A 19,268-nucleotide genomic window follows, 5' to 3' on the forward strand; every position below is an offset into this window, starting at 1 on the left:
CCCTGCTACACTGAGTGGGTCATGGGCGCCCCTCAGGCCGGGCCGCACCCTGCCCCCTCACACAGGAGCTGCAAGCGGGCACCAGGAGCAGCATCGGGCCCAGCGCCCATTCGCTGCTGCGGCGGGCAGGCGAGCTCCTACTGCCTCCGGCCCCTGCAGTATCCAACGCAGCTGAGAAGCCGCTTGGGTTCCGCCATGCCCTCCAAGTGGCCCTTCCTGCCGCTATGTCCCGGCGGCGCTGTCCCCTCCCGGCTGTTGCTCCTCCTCCTTCTCCCGGCTCTGTCCCAGGGCGCAGGACTGACATCACGCCCAGGGTTTCCATCCAATTAAAGGAGGAGGAGGTTGAGCGAAGTGGTAGCGTGATGGCGGTGGTCGAGAGGACGTAGGAAACAGCGGCGGAGCAACAGAGCACTTACCAGGGTTCTCCCTGCCTGGTTTGAGGCCCTGTTGTTCAAGCCGGTGGGAGCTGCAGGCGAGCCTACTGCGTGGGGCTGTCAAGAGCCGGCGGCCCAGGCCTTGTGGTGGCCGCAGGAGCAGCCTTCGACCCTAGGTTGCAGCACAGACCCCTTTGTGGAGTGTAGCGCCGTCTCGGACCAGGGCAGACCTAGGAAAGTCGGGCCGAGTGCACACACGCAGGTAGGCAAAGGCCCGCCATGGTTCCTTTCTCTTTCCCTGGTCCGGAGTTGCGCGGTGGTTGTCGCTTTCAAAGATGGATGGAGAGGCGACTGGCGCTGAGAAGGAGTTGGATGCCTAGCGTGCCGCTGGGCTCCTGGAACCGCTCGCTGTTTTCCGAAGAGGGAGGGAGGGAGCTAGCTGTGAGAACTGAGGTGGGCAGTCGGGGTTGAGCCTCTTTCGCTGGGTCTAGCGGGATCTGTGACGAACTGGCTGGGAGGCCTTCGCTCTTTGGCCATGGGGGAGCTCTGTGAGAAGGGAACACAGAGGACAGCGGCCGCCTTAGCAATACTTCCCGGGAGCTTTGATCAGGAGCAGCGCCTGTGCAGGTCGCGCCACCAGCAGAGGGCCATTTTCGGGGGCGGGAGGTGAACTCGCGAGAGGTAGGGAGGAAGCCCTGGCCTGGTCTCTCCTCGGGAGCTGTCGGTTACGGGAGGCTGCGACAGTGAAGTGCGGGTGGTCGGGGAGGATCGTCGCAGAGCAGGGAGTGGCCGACAAGGAGAGTTTCATGGCCACTAAAGATCTTTCCTGGGGCCCAGGGAGTACCGGTCCCAGAGGAGGCAGAGTGTTCGTACCCTGGGCGTGGGAGGGCAGCCAGCGCGGATCTTGGCCTCGTTGGGCAGCCAGCGGCCTATCTGCGAGGAATCACCCAACTGCCTAGCTCGCGGCCGCGGGGGCCCCAGCCTAGCTTCGCGGCCTCTCTGGGGCTACAGGGCTCTTTCCCATCACTAATATAGCTTGGGCTATATTAGAGAGCACCTCAAGGCAGGCAACCTGCAGGCGGGCCCCTAATCTCTTTCACACTACTACATCTGTGAGAGGTGCTGCTCTTTAGCTTGTTACCAGTGAGTTTATACTTGCACTCCATTTAATGTGAACCTAAACTTTTTCTAGGTGCATCTGACACGGTAAAGATCTGATTGAAGATGTTTGAAATAGTGATCACTCCATCTATGGCATCTTGTTAACTTGATGTAGTTGAGCCATTTTTTAAAATGGGACAGTATTTTCTTGACTCTACCCCCAACAGAATGTAAACTTTGTGTCTAGAACTGCTTATGATGTGTTTTGTGCACGAAATTATTTTGCTAATCATATATTAGAGCATTGATAGTTATAATTTATGTGTTTAGGGAGGCTGTTTTCCTTTCAAAGTAAGATCGGGTTGTTCTTAAGACAGGACTATGGCATACCAAAAACTTTCTTTCAGTTAAAAAGATGCCAGATGTGATAAATACTCCCTTTTGGTGGTGTTATTACAGAATAAGTTATTTTCAGTATCTTTCAGTTGCAACCATCAAATATTTCAAATTATGTCAACATTTTTCTTTACTACTTTAGGCAATTTTGGAAAAGTCTTGCAGAGAACAGTTGAGTCATCTGGAAAACAGAGTACCAAGAAGTAATTTCTTGGCATCTGCCTTCTAACCTGAGTGGACTTCTATTTATCTTTTAAACTTCTTAATATTTACAATGAATGGGCACAGTGATGAAGATGTAAGAAACAGTAGCGGAGAGTCAAGGTAAGCACTTTGAGTCCTTGGTTACATATTCTCCTGTATTTTGTTTTTTAGAACTGGTTTACATTTTAACTGTGTGCTAAAGCTTCCTGGTGAGCAAGTGGACTGACCATGAATTTTTACAGATGCTTAATCTGCTTGTTAAAATCAGATAGTTTAATTTAATGACTGCAACAATCGTGTATATACCTTACATAATACAGTTTTAATTCTATTTAAGTTCTATCAGCATTACTCTCTTTTCCCTCAAAAGTTGTCTGAAGTGTCAAAAGCTGAAACAGATTAGATTGAAATGATAATGTAAAACTCATGTCTATCTATAGAGTGCATGGGATGCATGCATAATATGTGCTGTATAAACCCTAAACTATGCTATCTAAAGTTGGAACAGTGGACTGTTAATTCCAGAGAGGCTTCCTTTTTTTTTATGGAGTTGTCAAAGCAGTATAATGGAAAGTGTTAACTTCCTGTTTGTTTTCCAAAGTGAAAGTGCAGTTTTCCTAGCTGTTAATAATAAAAAAAAATCCACTCCTCTAATGTTGATGCTGGTGTTCTAGGATGTGTAGAGGGTTCACTTGGTTGGAAAAGCCTGGTTAGAACTTTGCTGCTGCAAGATAAGGATAACTGAGCTGGTAGGGGTGGACTTGAATTCTTGTTCAACTTAGAAGTGTTCTAGAATAAGTATCTACTGCACTAGGAAATTAACATTCCTAAAACTGGGAATATGATTAATGCTTCACATTTAAGAAGGCAAGGTAAACTTACAAATAGAAGCTTTTGTGATCATGCTGCCAGTCTACCCATCTGTCTTGTCTGTCTCCTCTTTCTGATCACAGCCTGTTGAACCTGTTAGTTGATTTCATGAGTCAGAGGTCATAAAGAAAACTGAGTTCTGTGGGCTTTATGAAAACAGCCAGTTGGGTAAAGGGGGTAGATCTAAATTATTGCCCCAAGTGAAAAAAATCCAAGAATATAATGGCCAGCTGATCATTCGGCACATGCTGGCCATTAAGTTTGCATGTAGCATAGTGTGAGTAATGGGGTAGGAAGAAGGGGGAAGAGAGAAGTGTTAAGGTGATATTAGGTGTAAATCTGTAGGAAACCTATGAGCAGTAAAACTAAAGAAACTTAAAAAAATACACAAAAGTTGTTAATGTCAAGCTTTGATGTTATACCCAGAAATATTCTAGAAAGTGAGTAAACATTGAATCTTGTGAATAATTTGTAAACTTTTTGTTGTGATTTCTACTTCTAGTAAAGATGGTACTTGTTTAGTTAGTAAACAAATTTTGTGTTTCTTCTAGTAAGTGGCAAAATATTCATGATTACTTACATTTACAAAGAAACAAAAAAACCAAAACCAAACCAAACAAAAACCCCCAAACAAACCCAACAATAACCTTTGTCACTTGAGTAGAGGAACATGAACAAAATAAAAGTCCAACCAAACCTAGACTTTTGAACTTTTAGAGGGTTATAACTAAGAACTCCAATAAACATGAACTTACTTGGGATGACCCTGATGACTTTGTATTTAGGACATTTTTTACTACTTTAAATGAGCCACATAGCTAAAAATAATGTTTGAATAATACTGCATGTCAAACTATGACCACTTGTAAATACCAGTATAACACAGTTACTCAAAAGCTGTAGCAATTATCATAAGACTAAACCAACTAAATATCAAAAAAGTATTCAGACAACTTTATTATAAGCAAATATCAGGAAGATGCAAATTACTTAAAACATGATAATTGCTTCTGAAGTAAGACTTTGTTTTGCATCTTAAATTTGCTGCTGAGCACAATTTAAAGCTTTTAGAAAGTTTTAAAATGTTAAATGTTTTTTCCCTTATGCTTGTATCAGTCAGTAACCCTGTAGCCTAATTCACAGACAAATCTTGGAAAACCTATTTGTATGCTTGCCATTTGCTATCAAGAAACTCTTGAACAGACCTTACTTCTCTGTAGGTAAAAAAAGACTGTGCTCAGTAAAGCTTATATGGAAAGTAGCTGGCTGGGGTGCAATTACACTTCCTTTTTCCAGTAAGCAGAAAGTGGCTTCTTGCAGCAAGATCCCTTACCATTGTTTATGTTCTTGAAAGCTGATGTTAATGCAAGACAGTAATTTCAGTGGATTGAATTTGCTCTGTTGGTTCAATAGTCTGTGGACCACAAGATGGTTAAGTAAAGTCAGCTCTTTGTCAGCAAGCTTGAATTTGCTGTATAAACTCATACCTTCCACAGAAGATTAAAAAAGGTAAGTTGAAAGCTACTATTCTAAGTTCCTGCTTCCAAGAAACCTAAGTGGGAGTTAAAAACAAAGATTCTACAAGCATAATTAGGGAAGTATTTTCATATGTTGGTTTATTTTTGGTAGAAGTATGTAATACAAATTAGAAAAAAAAAATAAAAAGTCCATATGTATAGAGAGAGTTGTATTGGGTTTATGTGGTGAGGTTTTGGTAGTGAGGAGACTGCAGGGGCAGCTTTCATCAGAAGAGACATAGGGCTTCTGCTGTGCTGAACAAAGCCAGTTCCAACTGGCTCCAAAATAGATCTGCCACTGGCCAAACATGAGCCAATCAGTGAAGCTGGGACACCTCTGTGATAACATTTAAGAAATGCTGTGCAGCAGTGTGTGTATGTGAAAAGAGAGGGAGATATGAGGGAGAAAAATGCAAGAGAAACAGCTCTGCAGACACTTAGGTCAGTGAAGGAGGGGTAGAAGGTATTCCAGGTGTCAGAGCAGAGATTTCCTTACAGGCTGTGGAGAAGACCCCTCCAGAGCAGATAACCATCCTGCAGCTCATGGAGGGCCTCATGACAGAGCAGGTGGATGTGCCCTGGAGGAAGCTGCAGCCTCCAGAGAGCGTACCTTTAGAGAGGAGGAAGTTTTCTGTCATGAATTGCAGCCCCTGGTGGACCCACACTGGAACAGTCCATTCCTGAAGGACTGTACCCCATGGAGAGGACCTATGCTGGAGCTGTTAGTGAAGGACTATCCTGTGGGAGATAGGTTGGAGCAGGGGAAAAGTGTGAAGAGGAAGGAGTGGCAGATAAGTTCTTAAGAACTGACTGCAACCTCCCATTCCACAGGGGGGTGGAACTAGAACTCTAAGGTCCCTCCCAAACAAAATCATTCTATGATTCTTTCCCCACCCCAAAGTAGGGGGGAAGAAGTAGAAAGTTGGAAATGAAGGAGTGAAAGTGAGCCTAGGAAGAAGGGGGTTAGGGGAGGAAGGTGTTTTAGTTTTGTCTTTGTGTCTCAGCATCCTACTTTATTTTTAATTGGCAAGTAATGAATTTGAGTTGTCAGTCTAAGTCAGGGAAAATAGTTCGTGTTTCAGAATAGATGAAGACAGGAAATAACACTTCTTGGTAGCCTAAATGTTATACTCTTTGTTCCCTTTGCTTTATATTAGTGGTGATAAGATGAATGTCTTTTACACATATAAATCAGATTGAGTAGTTCTGTTTTTTTTAATAAAAGAAAAGCCCACTTGAATTGTATTTGCCTAAATAAACTTACTTACGAACTTTCAGTTTTAAGAGCATGTCATTTAGTGTCTGTTACTTCTGTTCATTCTGGAAGGGGCCCTTCAAATACATGACCTTCCTTGGACTTCTTGTTTATTAAGATAGGGTGGACTGTCACCTCAGATACTTTTCAAAGACCTTGCAGGAATTAATCTTTTCAGGTTTTAATGGGTTAAACTTATTTTGCTCAAAATAATATTCTGTTTCCTGTTGGTTTTTAATTGGTGTATTGTTAAGGCAGTTTAATGTAATGAATGCTCTCTAAATCAGCAGTGATAAATTATCCTCTCTTTGGTCCTTTATCAACATAGACCTTATACAGGGGTCTAAATGCTCTAAAGTGCTTTTGCAGCATGTCTTGTATAACTGTCTGTCATGAAGTTTCTCTTCCTAGTGCCTTGTATAAATTAGCTGACTGTTCCTAGTTGTGTGTTCTAATCAGGGGGACCTTTTATAAGAGGTAAGCTAGTGAAGCTAAACCTAAGACTACTGAAAAGAACGAGTGACTCTGTGACAGAACATTTGTTTTTAATGTTTGCCAGTGATATTTTTCTTGAAGTCTGTCTCTCCTGTCATCTCCCCAAAGCATACTCAGATTTTATTCCATAGACATTTGTCACAAATGAGTGTGTTAGGTCACTCAAAGAATCGCTGGCAAAGATATCAGGTTTAATATAAAAGCAAAAGCACAATAAAGTTCATTGGCAAGGTTGACTCTACTACTTACTAGATGGTTAAAGCACACTGAGAAAAATTGGGACTAAAATCTCAAATCGATCTAAAACTAAAATCAACAAAAAATATGTATGTGGAGGTTGGGTAAGGATGAAAAGAAATGAGGGAGAGCCTCCCATAGAGTCACAAGGTTCAGAGTGAACCCCCTTGCTAAACTTAGCCCTGGATTTGATCAACAGTTTTGGCCTAAATGTTTAACAGCACTTAATTGATAGCCTAATTTAAATTAACAGGAGATTCTATAGAACTTACTAGAAGCACAACAGTAACTCACTTAGAAGCCTAACTTAGAAATCTAACATGCTTAAGAATCTAGGAGAGCAGCATTCCTGGTACACTTGCTATAACATATTCACACTCGCATGCACGCAGACATAAAGAGTCTGTACAAGCTACCTGTGAAAAATTCCCCTTGAATTCAGTGAAGTACTCGCTTTGGATGCACTTTGCTCTTCTCAGTGGGCAAAGGGTTGAGCCTCGAGGAGTGGGGGGGTATCAGCCCAGGATCCATCATCATTTGGCAAACTTGAGAGTTCGCTGGCTCTGAGAGGCCCCACTCAGAGGGAGGTTTCTGGTCACAGTCCGCTGTGGTCCAGGAGAGCTCAAAGGGTCTCATTTTGGACTGGTGTTTATAGGGCCGCAAGAGAGTGGGCTTCAGTCATAGTAATTTTCCATCCTGGCTGCAATTCGGGTCAGTAACTTTCTTTGAAAGTTTGATAACAAAAATCTTATTCCATTTGGGTTGTAATTCAGGCAAGAAAAATAAGTTTCCAAGGCTGTTAAAAAACAGAAGCTTATTAGACAGCACAGGTTCCTGGGAGCAGACAGCGTTTCTGATAAGCTCAAGAGGAGCTTAGTCCAGGTGCTGTTGATCAAGGCCAAGGCCTAACGAGCCTTTCTGAGATCATAGTGCGGTCTGGGGGGGAAACACCACCACAATTGGGATTTTAAAAATCAGCAGGTGCAAACAATTATTTCTTGATACTCTCAGTAAGCTGTCTTGCTTTTCTTGTAAAATAGTTTGAAAATAAATATTGCTTTTGTGGATCTCTCTTAGATTGCTCTTAAATATAATGAGAATATCCATAGACAGTATTGAACTTTCATACCAAGTCAGGTTTCCCATATGCTGCTGTACAAATGCAACTATTTGACTCAAAGGCTAGGGGTGTGAGAAGTTTATTTACTGTATATCCTGAAAGATGCTCTCTGTAGACTACATTGGTTTGCCAGCATACATAAAATGATAATTTTTCATGTAGAAATCCCATCCTGAGAGCATGCTATTCACTCAGTATATATTTCTGCATGCCTACTACAGTAGGTTAACACTGTCAATTAACTTCAGCATCATTGCAGTAATTTGTTTACATAGTAGAGAAGTAGTCTCACTTCAATAGGATTGAAGAGGTCATTCTTGCTTTATCCATCACTTCTGCTGCTTTTTATTTTCATGGTCCCCTGTGATGGTCCTGTAACTGTTTTGTACAATCTCATGCATTCCTGTCTTTGTTTAGTGTTGTTGGTTTTGGGTTTGGTTGTTGTTTTCTTTGTGGTTTTCTTTTCTAATTGGACAAAGTACAGTGTATGTAATGTATGGTTTCTTATTTCAAGAATATATTTTATCAAATAATGCTGTTTCAATTTTACTGGATTTTATATATATAATGTATAAAAATTGTTTGAAGCACGGAGAAGGAAGGCTTATAGGACATGTTTGAAAGAGGGACTTACAAATGCAGGAATTCTGTTTTGGCTAACAGAATTAAGTATTTAAAAGAGCAGAAATGCTCTTCAACAGCAAATACTGAATATTCCCTTTCTGTATACATGATATTAACAGCATCTTTATTCTGTAGCTTAATTTGCCTTGCCCTATTGTTTTAGATCTAGAGTTCTTCCAATTCTCATCTCGTTTATAATTTCTGTTGATGTTTGGTCTCTTGGAAACACATTGATCAATGAAGAAGGGGGGGAAGCAAATTACACCACAGGATAGAGTTGGTTGGAAGAGGGCAGCAATGCAAGAGCAGAGTAAAGGGAAGACATAATATGAAAAGGTGGGATAGGGTAAATTGACACAGGTGAAGAGATAAATGAAAATTAAGTCTTGTACATTGTCTCTCTCATTATATCTAAGATATGCATGTTTTTTCTGCCAGTCTCTTGAATATATTCAGAAAGGGTGAGGGAAAACCAGGAAGGTTCTAATTTAAGTTTGTGTCTGAAGATTGCCTCCTACCTTCCAGTTTCAAGTAGGTTTTTTTGAAAGAGGGGAGAAAAAGGCTGGTTGTATTGTACTCAAACTCTCTCTTTTAGGCTACTTCAGGTGTCCACAACAGGATGAGTATGGTGTCCTCTTTCACCTTTTGCTTAACTGTTTCAAATAAAAGTATCTAAAGAAAAAGCACTGACCCTGGACTGTACAGGAAGAGAAGGAGGCAATAGATGAAGTACTTTGCTTGTTTTTTTATGTAAGAGGAACTCTGGAGAGCAGAGGATCATAATTGCTGATTATATGATATTATATTTATGTAACAGCACTGGGTAACAGGTAATTATTACAGCATTCTGAGTCTTTGGTTGAAGAAATATTTTAGTTCTAATGTTCCTTGCATCCTAAAGCTACAAATACAATGCCAGAATCTCAGTAATTAGTAGTGCCAGGTCAAGGGATTAATCTTGTAGAGGTCAGAGGTATTATTTTATGTTAATAGGCATTACTCATTGTGAGAAAAGTTAGACAAATTATGGACCTGTTGTGATTTAACTCCAGCCAGCAACTAAGCACCACACAGCCACTCACTCACTCTCCCCTGGTGGGATGGAAGAGAGAATCTGAAGAGTAAAAGTGAAAAAACTCATTGGTTACGATAAATGCAGTTTAATAGGGAAAGCAAAAGCCATGTGCACAAGCAAAGCAAAACGAGGAATTAATTCATCACTTCCCATCAGCAGGCAGGTGTTCATCCATCTCCAGGAAGTTGGTGTAGTTGGGGTCAGCTGTCCCCAACTGTGTCCCCTCCCAACTTCTTGTGCACCCCTAGCATCCTCCCTGGTGGAATGGTGTGAGAAGCAGAAAAGGTCTTGGCTGTGTGTAGGCACTGCTCATCAATAGCAACAAACATCTCTCTGTTATCAACATTGTTTACAGCACAAATCCAAATCATAGCCCCATACTAGCTACTATGAAGAAAATGAACTCCATCCCAGCCAAAACCAGTACATTCTCCACCCCTTATTCCATACCATTTATATCATGGTCAGGTCCCACACTATCCAATATGACCTCATTAACCACCATCGCGCTTTCCATCCTTTGATACAATACACCTATCATTCCCTTAGTCTATGGACCACCCCTGCAACATGTCCACAAACGTCCACCGAGTTAATTTAGTCCATGATTTTGGGCTCCATCTGCTATAGTGGTCACTGAGGACAGAAGTGCTGTGTTGGGTGCAGTTACTGGGCACCAAGGTAATTTCAGGTCAGGTCACTGCTGCACTGCAACTGCTTCTTGTAAGACTTCTCTTCCATTGGTTCAGGTGATTCCTGCTATAGTAATTCCTATAACAGGCAACTCAAATCATTGGTTGCAACATTTTAAAGGTATTTCTGCTACAATCTTCACCACTGGTCCCTTTGGACCAGGTTCTAGGGTTTAATATTGCAATGAACTCCTCCCCTTGCCCCTATTCTGGCTTGGACTTATCCACGGACTGCAGTCCCTTAAGGATGTACTTGTTCCAACAGAGCCTTACCCATGGCTGCAGGTCCTCCAGAGATGTACCTGCTCTTTTGTGAGCTCATCCATGGCTACATGCTTTGAGGTGCTCCAGAGAGCAATGGTATCTACCCGGCAGAAAGCTATGGCCTCTCCAAACTCTGCACCCACTGTGACAGACACAGCTGCCCAGAGCTCTGGTGGGAACATGTATCAGGCTGCAGGGTCTGCCCTGCTCTTATGCCAGTACTGGGCATCAGTAGTGAGCACACCTGTGGGAGGTGAGCCCAGGTAAAGGAACTCTACTTAGTGGCAGAGCTCTGGCAGGAAGTGACTGCCCCACCTTCCCAAGTGCTACTGCATAAAAGATAAGAGGCTCTGCAAGTGGAGCTGAACAATAATGAGGACAATAGTTCATCTAGCATGGAGGTGTTGCTGAGGTTGTCAGCCTATGCCCCGCATCAAAACTGCTTCCATAAAGAAAAATAAATAGGTTGTTGTCATAGGAGACTCCCTTATGAAGGGAACAGAAGGCCCCATATCCAGACCAGACCCCCTTCTGCTGCCTCCCTGGGACCCAAGTTAAAGATGTGAAGAAAAAGCTTCCTACCCTGGTACGGCCCTCAAATTATCACCCATTATTGAGTTTTCAGGTAGGCAGCGATGAAGTTGCAACAGGAAGTCTGAGAGCAATCAAGAGAGACTTCAGGGCCTTGGGACAACTGGTTGAGGGATCAGGAGCAGAAGTAATATTCTTCTCTATCCTTCCAGTTGCAGGGAGATGTTGCCCTTGGTTTTTGCCTTCTGATGTCAACATAGTCATGTTACTCTTTCTCACACTCTCTTCTAATAAACAGAGGGTTGTTTTGCATTCCTCTTTGGAGGAAGCGAGCATTGAAGGACAGGTGATGAGGCCAGTGGAGTCAGGAGGTCTTATCATCACTGTCCAATCCGTACTCATTGTTAGATGTCTTTAAATAGTCCTGTCATGTAAATAAAGCTCTTATTTTCCTGTTTATCTAACTTGGAGTCAGGTGTTGTGTCTCCCTCTCTTTTGTGTGTGCGTCACAACAGACCACAGGGAATGATGAGGGAAGAAACAGGAGGAGCCAGCAGATCAGTACCTGGCTCCAAGCCTGGTGTCACTGGTAGAATTTTGGGTTCTTTGATCACGGGTTGGTCTATGTGACACCAGGCCTGTGGGCAACAGATGGGGTACACCTGTGTCAAAGGGGAAAAAAGATCTTTGCATAGGAGTTAGCAAGGCTCATTGAAAGACCTTTAAACTAGATTGCAAGGGAGAAAGAGATAAACCCAGGCTCACTAGAGATAAGCCTGGAGGCAGCATGCCAATGTTTAAGAAACTAGTGAGGTCCTTTGGTCTGCAGTCTTAGTGGAGGTAGGGGATGGAGATCCATGTGGCAGCAAAGACACAAGGGTTATTGATGTGTTATAAGCTACAGCTGCGCTTGAGAATAGTCCGAGGTGCATCTACACCAATGCACACGGCATGGGCAACAAACAGGAGGAACTGGAAGCCATTGCGCAGCAGGAAAACTATGACGTAGTTGCCATAACGGACACATGATGGATGACTCGCACAGCTGGAGTGCTGCAATGAATGGCTATGAACACTTCAGAAGGAACAGGCAAGGAAGGTGGGGTAGCCCTGTATATTAGGGAGTGTTTTAATTGTCTAGAGCTTAATGATGGCACTGATAGGGTTGAGCATTTAAGTGTCTATTAAGGGGAAAAGCCAACAAGGCAGATCTGATGAGAGTCTGTTATGGAATGAAGAGGCAGATTAAATATGCTATAAACAGCTGGGAGAAGTCTGAGAATCACTAGCCCTTGTTCTCATGTCGTATTTCAACTTACCAGATGTCTGCTGGAAATACAATACAGCAAAGAGGAAACAGTCTCGGAGGTTCCTGGAGTGCGTGGAACAGAACCTCCTGACACAGTTGGTGAGTGAGCCAATTAGGGAAGGCGCACCCCGCTGGACCTCTTGTATGTGAACCGAGAAGGACTGGTGGATGATGTGATGGTTGGAGGCCGTCTTGGGCACAGCAATCACAAAATGATAAGAGTTTTTGATTCTTGGAGAAGTAAGGACGGGGGTCAGCAGAACTGCCACCTTGGACTTGTGGAGGGCAGGCTTTGGCCTGTTTAGGGGCCTGACTGACAGAGTCTGTTGGGAGGCAGTCCTGAAGGACAGGAGTCCAGGAAGGCTGGATTTGCTTTAAGAAGGAAATCTTAAAGGCTCAGGAGTAGGCCATTCCTATGTTCTGACATATGAGCCAGTAGGGAAGAAGGCCAGCCTGGCTGAATAGGGAGCTTTGACTGGAACCCAGAACAAAAAGAGAGTTTAGGAACTTTGGAAGAAGGGGCAGGCAACTCAGGAGGACTACAAGGATGTTGTGAGGTAATGCATGGAGAAAATTAGAATGGCCAAAGCCTGACTAGAACTTAATCTGGATAGTGTCATAAAAGACAATAAAGATGTTTTTGCAAATACATCAGCAACAAAAGGAGGGCTAAGGAGAATCTCCATCTTTTATTGGATGCAAGGGGAAACATAGTGACAAAGGATGAGGAAAAGGCTGAGGTACTTAATGCCTTCTTTGCCTCAGTCTTTAATAGTAAGACCAGTTGTTCTCCAGGTACTCAGCTCCCTGACAGGGATGAGTAGCAGAACGAAGCCACCATAGTCCAAGGGGAAATGGTCAGTGACCTGCTACACTACTTGTCTATGGGGCCAGATGGGATCCACCCAAGGGTACTGAGGGAGCTGGCGGAAGAACTCACCAAGGCATTTTCAACCATTTACCAGGAGTCCTGGCTATCAGGGGAGGTCCCAATTGACTGGAGGTTAGCAAATGTGGCGCCCATCTACAAGAAGGGCCAGAAGGAGGATCCAGGGAACTACAGGCCTGTCAGTCTTACTTTGCTGCTGGCGAAGGTTATAGAGCAGTTCATCTTGAGTGCCATCATGTCAGATGCCAGCAGGTGATCAGGTCCAGTCAGCATTGGTTTATGAAAGGCTTGAATAACCTGGGTGACCCGCTTAGTTGATGAGGGAAAGGCTGTGGATGTTGTCTATTTAAACTTTAGTAAAGCCTCTAACACTGTTTCCCACACCATTCTCCTGGAGAAACTGGCTGCTCAATGTCTCGGACGGGTGCACTCTTTGCTGGGTAAAAAATTGGCTGGATAGTTAAGCCCAGAGGGTGGTGGTGAATGGAGTTACATCCAGCTGGTGGCCATTCATTAGTTGTGTTCTCCAGGGCTCAGTATTGGGTCCAGTCCTGTTTAATATCTTTATGGATGATCTGGATGAGGGGATCGAGTGTACCCTCAGTAAATTTGCAGATGACACCAAGTTGGGTGGGAAGGCTCTGCAGAGGGATTTGAACAGGCTGGCTTGATGGGCCAAGACCAATGGTATTCAGTTCAACAAGGCCAAATGCTGGGTCCTGCACTTGGGTCACGACAACCCTCCGCAGTGCTACAGGCTTGGGGAAGAATGGCTGGAAAGTTGTTTGGCAGAAAAGGCCCTGGGGATGCTGGTCATCAGCCAGCATGTGCCCAGGTGGCCAATAATGCCAATGGCATCCTGGCTTGTATCAGAAATAGTGCGAGAAGCAGGACCAGGGAAGCAATCGTCTCCCTGTATTCGGCACTGGTGAGGTCATACCTCGAATCCTGTGTTCAGTTTTGGGCCCCTCACTACAAGAAAGACATTGAGGTGCTGGAGTGTATCCAGAGAAGGGTAATGGAGCTGGCAAAGGGGCTGGAGCACAAGTCTTATGAGGAGCGGCCGAGGGGGCTGGGGATGTTTGGCCTGGAGAAAAGGAGGCTCAGGGGAGACCTTATTGCTCTCTACAACTACCTGAAAGGAAGCTATAGCGAGGTGGGAGTTGATCTCTTCTCTCAAGTAACAAGGGATAGGACAAGAGGAAATGGCCTCAAGTTGTGCCAGGGGAGGTTTAGATTGGATATTAGAAAAAATTTCTTCACTGAAAGGGTGGTCAAGCATTGGAAGAGGTTGCCCAGGGAAGTGGTTGAGTCGCCATCCCTGGAGGTATTTAAAAGCCGTGTGGATGTGGCACTTAAGGACATGGTTTAGTGGTGGACTGGGCGGTGTTAGGTTAATGGTTGGACTCGATGATCTCTGAAGTCTTTTCCAACTTAAATGTTTATATAATTCTATGAAAAAGCATCCAGTAATGAGCAGTAGACTAATATACAGTGAGGCAAACAAGTACCACGGCAAGCACAGGAGCCTGTCTATTAATAGCTAAACAGCAATAACAGCTCTAAATTCAATCTAGCATATCCTAGTCAATCTGTCATTATCATAAACCCTTCAAGACCCACATGGTATCAGAAAGGACCGTTGTGGTTTAACCCCAGTTAACAACCAAGCACCACACAGCTGTTGGCTCACTTTCCCCTGGAATGGGGGGTTCAATCAGAAGGGTAAAAGTGAGAAAACACATCAGTTGAGATAAAGACAGTTTAATAGGGAAAGAAAAGTCATGTACACAAGCAAAGCAAAACAAGGAATTCATTTGCCATTTCCTATGGGCAGGCAGATGTTCAGCTATCCCCAGGAAAGCAGGACTCCATCATGTGCAATGGTGACTTGGGAATACAGAACACCATCCTTCTGAACGTCCCCCCTTCCTCCTTCTTCCCCCAGCTTTATCTGCTGAGCATGACATCATACGGTATGGAATATCCCTTTGATCTGCTGGGGTCAGCTGTCCTGGCTGTGTCCCCTCCCAACTTCTTGTGCACTCCCACTGGCAGGGTGGTACTAGAAGCAGAAAAGGCCTTGACTCTGTGTAAGTACAATAACAAATATATCTCTGAATTATCAACCCTGTTTTGATCACAAATCCAAAACATAGCTACTAGCTACTATGAAGAAAATTAACTCTACCCCAGCCAAAACCAACACAGATCCCTAGCTGGACAGCATCAGATAATGTTTAAAGCTCTTCAGTTAGAGGAAGAATTGCTTGTGTGCTACACCACAGATAATGTAGGGAAAATCAAAGAAGCCCATAGGCAAAGGAGGAAAAGAAAATGTGACAAGGATGTTAAAATATGACCACCTCACAGCTATTGTTTCCATGAATTTACCTTTTAAATGGCAGTGCTGTTTAGCTGTTGGACTTGATGATTTTGTATGTTTTTTCCTACAAGCTTTAAAAACTCAAACAGATTTTTAAAGCTATGACAAATAAGTTCTCTGAACTTAGAGTGATGCTGATAGATATTGCAGTGTAATGGGTTCTAGGGTGTTGGGAAGGACGAGAATTTAACGGAGGAGTTTTGCCATCTGAAAGCCTCCGTCTCTCCGTCAGGCTCTTACACTAGAGTAGTTTTGTTTTTTTGGATTTGGTGGTTGTTTGGGTTTGTTTTTTTGTTGTTGTTATGTCAGTAATCTTCCTTGAAGAAAGGGGCAAAAGGTATTAGACTGCGTAGCATTTTAAGCACTTGGAAAAGCAACTGAAGTCTGTCATGATGCAATGTGGAATGTTTATGCATGTACTAAGATTGAAAAAAACAAAATCCACCAACAAAACCACTTTGTGCTTGAAATGTATTTATTTATTTTTCCTAAATTCTGTATTGTTTTGAACTGGTTTATACTTTGTTTCAGGACAGCAGTCTTAAGAAATATTGTCCTGTTCAATAATGCTCACTTGTTGCACTGTTGTGTGGTGTCTGTAAGTCGGTAGGATGTTTTTTAAAAGCTGAATCTGTTTCTTCTACAGACTGCACTGACAGCACTAAGGGGGTGCTGTGTTGGGGGAAGGTTGGAGAGGGTATTAATAGCAATGTCAAAATAAGCTGTTCTTGTGGAGCATCACTCACCAGCAGGCAAATATATCGTTTGAGGACCAAGACACTGTTTTCAAAGTGCTTGGCTTCAGCTGTGATAGCTCATACTGCTGCTTTGTACCATTATTTGAATTGTTTGAAAATCAAAGAATTTCAAAATGAATGTAGTAGCATTTAAAGTGAAGTTTTGAAATTGCTGCTTCTTTAGTTCCTCCTCTATTTGTAAGGAGATGATAGATGTAAGGGGTTTTTATAAACACATGCATGCATGTAACTGTGTACCTTTTCTTAAATAATTCCCTCCTTCATCCTAGGGTTAGCACCGGAATTACTGCTCATGTGGTAGAGGTTCTTAAGTAATCCCCTGACAGGGATTAGAGATATATATACATTTTTAATAACTAAGGGTTGCTTAATGTATCTGTGTTAGGGAGAAAAGAAGGCTCCTCTTCATTACTGTTTTTTACCCCTTAGTGTGCCAGTAATTTTGTGTTTGTGGTAAAATGTGGGGAGGCTGGGGGAGGAGAATTCTCTTTTTCTTTCATGAATACATTAGTTAAAATACTGTTGCAAAAAAAAAAAAAAAAAAGGCTACAAATCTAGGCCCTGCTTAGGTGATACTAAGAGGTAATGACTGTTGAATTATTACTAGGCTAGCACTAGACAAGTGAAACAAAAATAAAAAGCCAAGTATATATATATCAGTGAAGTTATAGCTGCATAAGCAAACTGCTAGAAAGAGATGCTCTGATGGTGAGTTGACATGATGTAGCTGATTGTTCTCATTGGGAAAAATTTTCCTGTTGTATCCCATCAGAATCTCCCCAGGAGTAACTTGTACCCATTACCCCCCCTCCTCTTTTCCATGTACAAAGGAGTGTCTGTTTTCTTTGTCACCACCCTTTAAATACTAGAACATGGTGATAAGGTCTCCCCCTAAGCCTTCTTTCCTCAAAACCCAGTTCTCTCAGCCTTTCCTCATATGGCAGGTTTCACAGTTCTTTGATGATCTTTGTGGCCCTTCTGTAGACCCTCTTGAGCCTGTCCACATCTTTTTCATATAGCAAGGACCAAAACTGAACACAGTATTCCAGGTGAGGTCTGACAAGGCACTGAGTAGAGTGGGATAACGACTTCTTTATCTCTGCTGGTGATGCCCTTGTTTATGCAACCCAGAAACCTGCTGACTCTGCCACAGCAGCTCACTGTTCACTCATATTGAGCTCATTGTCCACCAGGACCCCCAGGTCCCTTTCCCACCCTGTGCTGCACTCCTGGATTATGTTTTCACAGGTGCAAGACCTTACATTTGTCTTTGTTGAACTTCATAAGGTTCTTGTTAGTCCACTCTTCTGGCCTATCCAGGTCTTCCTGCAGGGTGGTTCTCCCTTCCCAAGTGTCCACTTCCCCACTCAGTTTGGTATCATTGGCACACTTCATCAGGGTACACTTCATCCCATCCGCCAGATCACTTATGAAGATATTAAACAGCAATGGGCCCAATATCGATCCCTGGGGGACCCCACTTGTGACAGGTTGCCAGTTTGAAAATGAACTATTTACCACCACCCTCTGGGTGTGGCCTGTCAGCCAGTTCCCCACCCACTGCACAGACCACTTGTCTAGACCATAACACATCAGTTTCTCTAGGAGGAGACTAGGAAAACGTATCAAAAGCCTTGGGGAAATCCAGATAGACAGTGTTCATTGCTTGCCTCACATCAACCGAGCATGTTACTTTGTCATAGAAGAAGGCTATCAGGTTTGTCAAGGACAACTTGCCCTTGTGCTGGCTTTTCCCAATCACATGTTTCATCTGACTTGTGATAGGCCCCAGGAGGATTTGTTCCATAACTTTCCCAGGAACTGAAGTAAGACCGATGGGCCTATAACTTCCTGGATCCTCCTTTAAGCCCTTCTTGTAGATGGGGGTGACATTAGCCTTCTTCAGATTCCGCAGTCTTCACAACTTCTCAAAGATCATGGAGAGTGGCCTCACAACAATGTCAGCCAGCTCTTAACACCCTCAGGTGGATATTGTCAGGGCCCATAAATTGTCAGGGTCAAGCTCCTGTAATAGTTCACATACAAACTTTTCCTTCACTGCCTGTGAGTCTGTGTTTACATCCACCTAGATTCTTGTTCCGAGGTCCTGGGGCCCATCAGTGCTGGTAAAGACAGAGGTGAATAAAATGTTGAGAACCTTTGCCTTTTCAGTGTTGTTGGTGACTAATTAATCTCTTCTGTTTAACAATGGGCCAATATTTTCCTTCTGTTTCTGCTTGTTGTTTACATACCTGAAGAACCCTTCCTTGCAGCTTTTGATGTGTCTGGTCGATTTCAATTCAAGCTGACCTCTTGCTTTTCTAACTGACTCTCTGCACACCCTGGCAATGCCCTTGTAGCTCTCAAGGTGTATTAATCGGCTTTTCCATCTCTGGTATGTTTCTCTTTTGGTTTTGAGCAGACACAGAAGCTCCCAGTTAAGCCAAGGAGGTCTTTTGCTTCACCTACTTCCCTTACCTTTAAAGGGGATGAACTGTTTTTGTGCTTCCATGAAAGTTTTCTTGAAAAGCTCCCAGCACTCGCTAGGTCCTCTATCCTCCATGGAAGCTTCCCATGGAATCCCTCACAAGTGAGCTCTAAGCAAGCTGAATTTTGTTCTTCTAAAATCTAAAACCTTTTTCTTAGTGCTAATCTTCAGTGTTGTCCTAGTTTAGGGCAAATTTGGGAGGAAACCTCTGAATGAGGTCCCTCTAGGAAAAAAAAAGAAAAGATCCAAGCAGTCCCTCCCCCAGTCGGCTCGGGGGAAAAAAAAAAATCCTCGGAGAGGAGTGGAAAAAAGAAAAACTGTTTATTCAACAGGCAACACACCTCCCAGCACAAAAATGAACAATACCAAACAGCAAAACCTCTCGCCGTTCCAAAGAGATGACAGATTTAGAAGATTTCTTTCCGTGGGCTGCCCGGCTCACTCAGTCTGGTATCAGTCCCTCCTGTGCTGGGGAATGCTGTGGCCCAGGCCAGGCCCAGTGGGCCACAGGTGTGAGCTCCCGGTGCTCTTCTGGGTTTTCAGTCCAGAGCAGGTTCAAACAGTTCCAGGAAAAAAAAAAAAACAATCCAGGGAGCTTCTCTGCCTCAGCTAGCCAGAAAAACTAACCAAGAGCAAAGGAGAGCTCTCTCTCGCTGTCTACCGCAGACAACACAGTCTGTCAG

General features: G+C 43.5%; 1 protein-coding gene across 9 annotated transcripts in view; it reads left to right on the forward strand.

The window, feature by feature from the left end:
* Positions 1-355: 355 nt before the first annotated feature.
* The window catches only part of LOC148220354 (ATP-dependent chromatin remodeler CHD1-like), a 98,544-nt gene continuing 79,631 nt past the window's right edge, over positions 356-19,268 (forward strand). For 2 of the 9 annotated variants that reach the window (XM_088155456.1, XM_088155459.1), the window contains exons 1-2: positions 396-636; positions 2,014-2,195. In XM_088155456.1, the coding sequence (XP_088011582.1) occupies positions 2,146-2,195 (50 nt within the window). In that variant the 5' untranslated portion in view covers positions 396-636; positions 2,014-2,145. Of the gene's footprint in view, positions 637-2,013; positions 2,196-19,268 lie in introns of all 9 variants that reach the window. The other 7 variants (XM_088155464.1, XM_088155462.1, XM_088155461.1 and 4 more) reach the window with 7 other exon arrangements.

The sequence above is a fragment of the Sturnus vulgaris genome, chromosome W, assembly GCF_052056855.1.
Source record: "Sturnus vulgaris isolate bStuVul1 chromosome W, bStuVul1.hap1, whole genome shotgun sequence".
NCBI lineage: Eukaryota > Metazoa > Chordata > Aves > Passeriformes > Sturnidae > Sturnus > Sturnus vulgaris.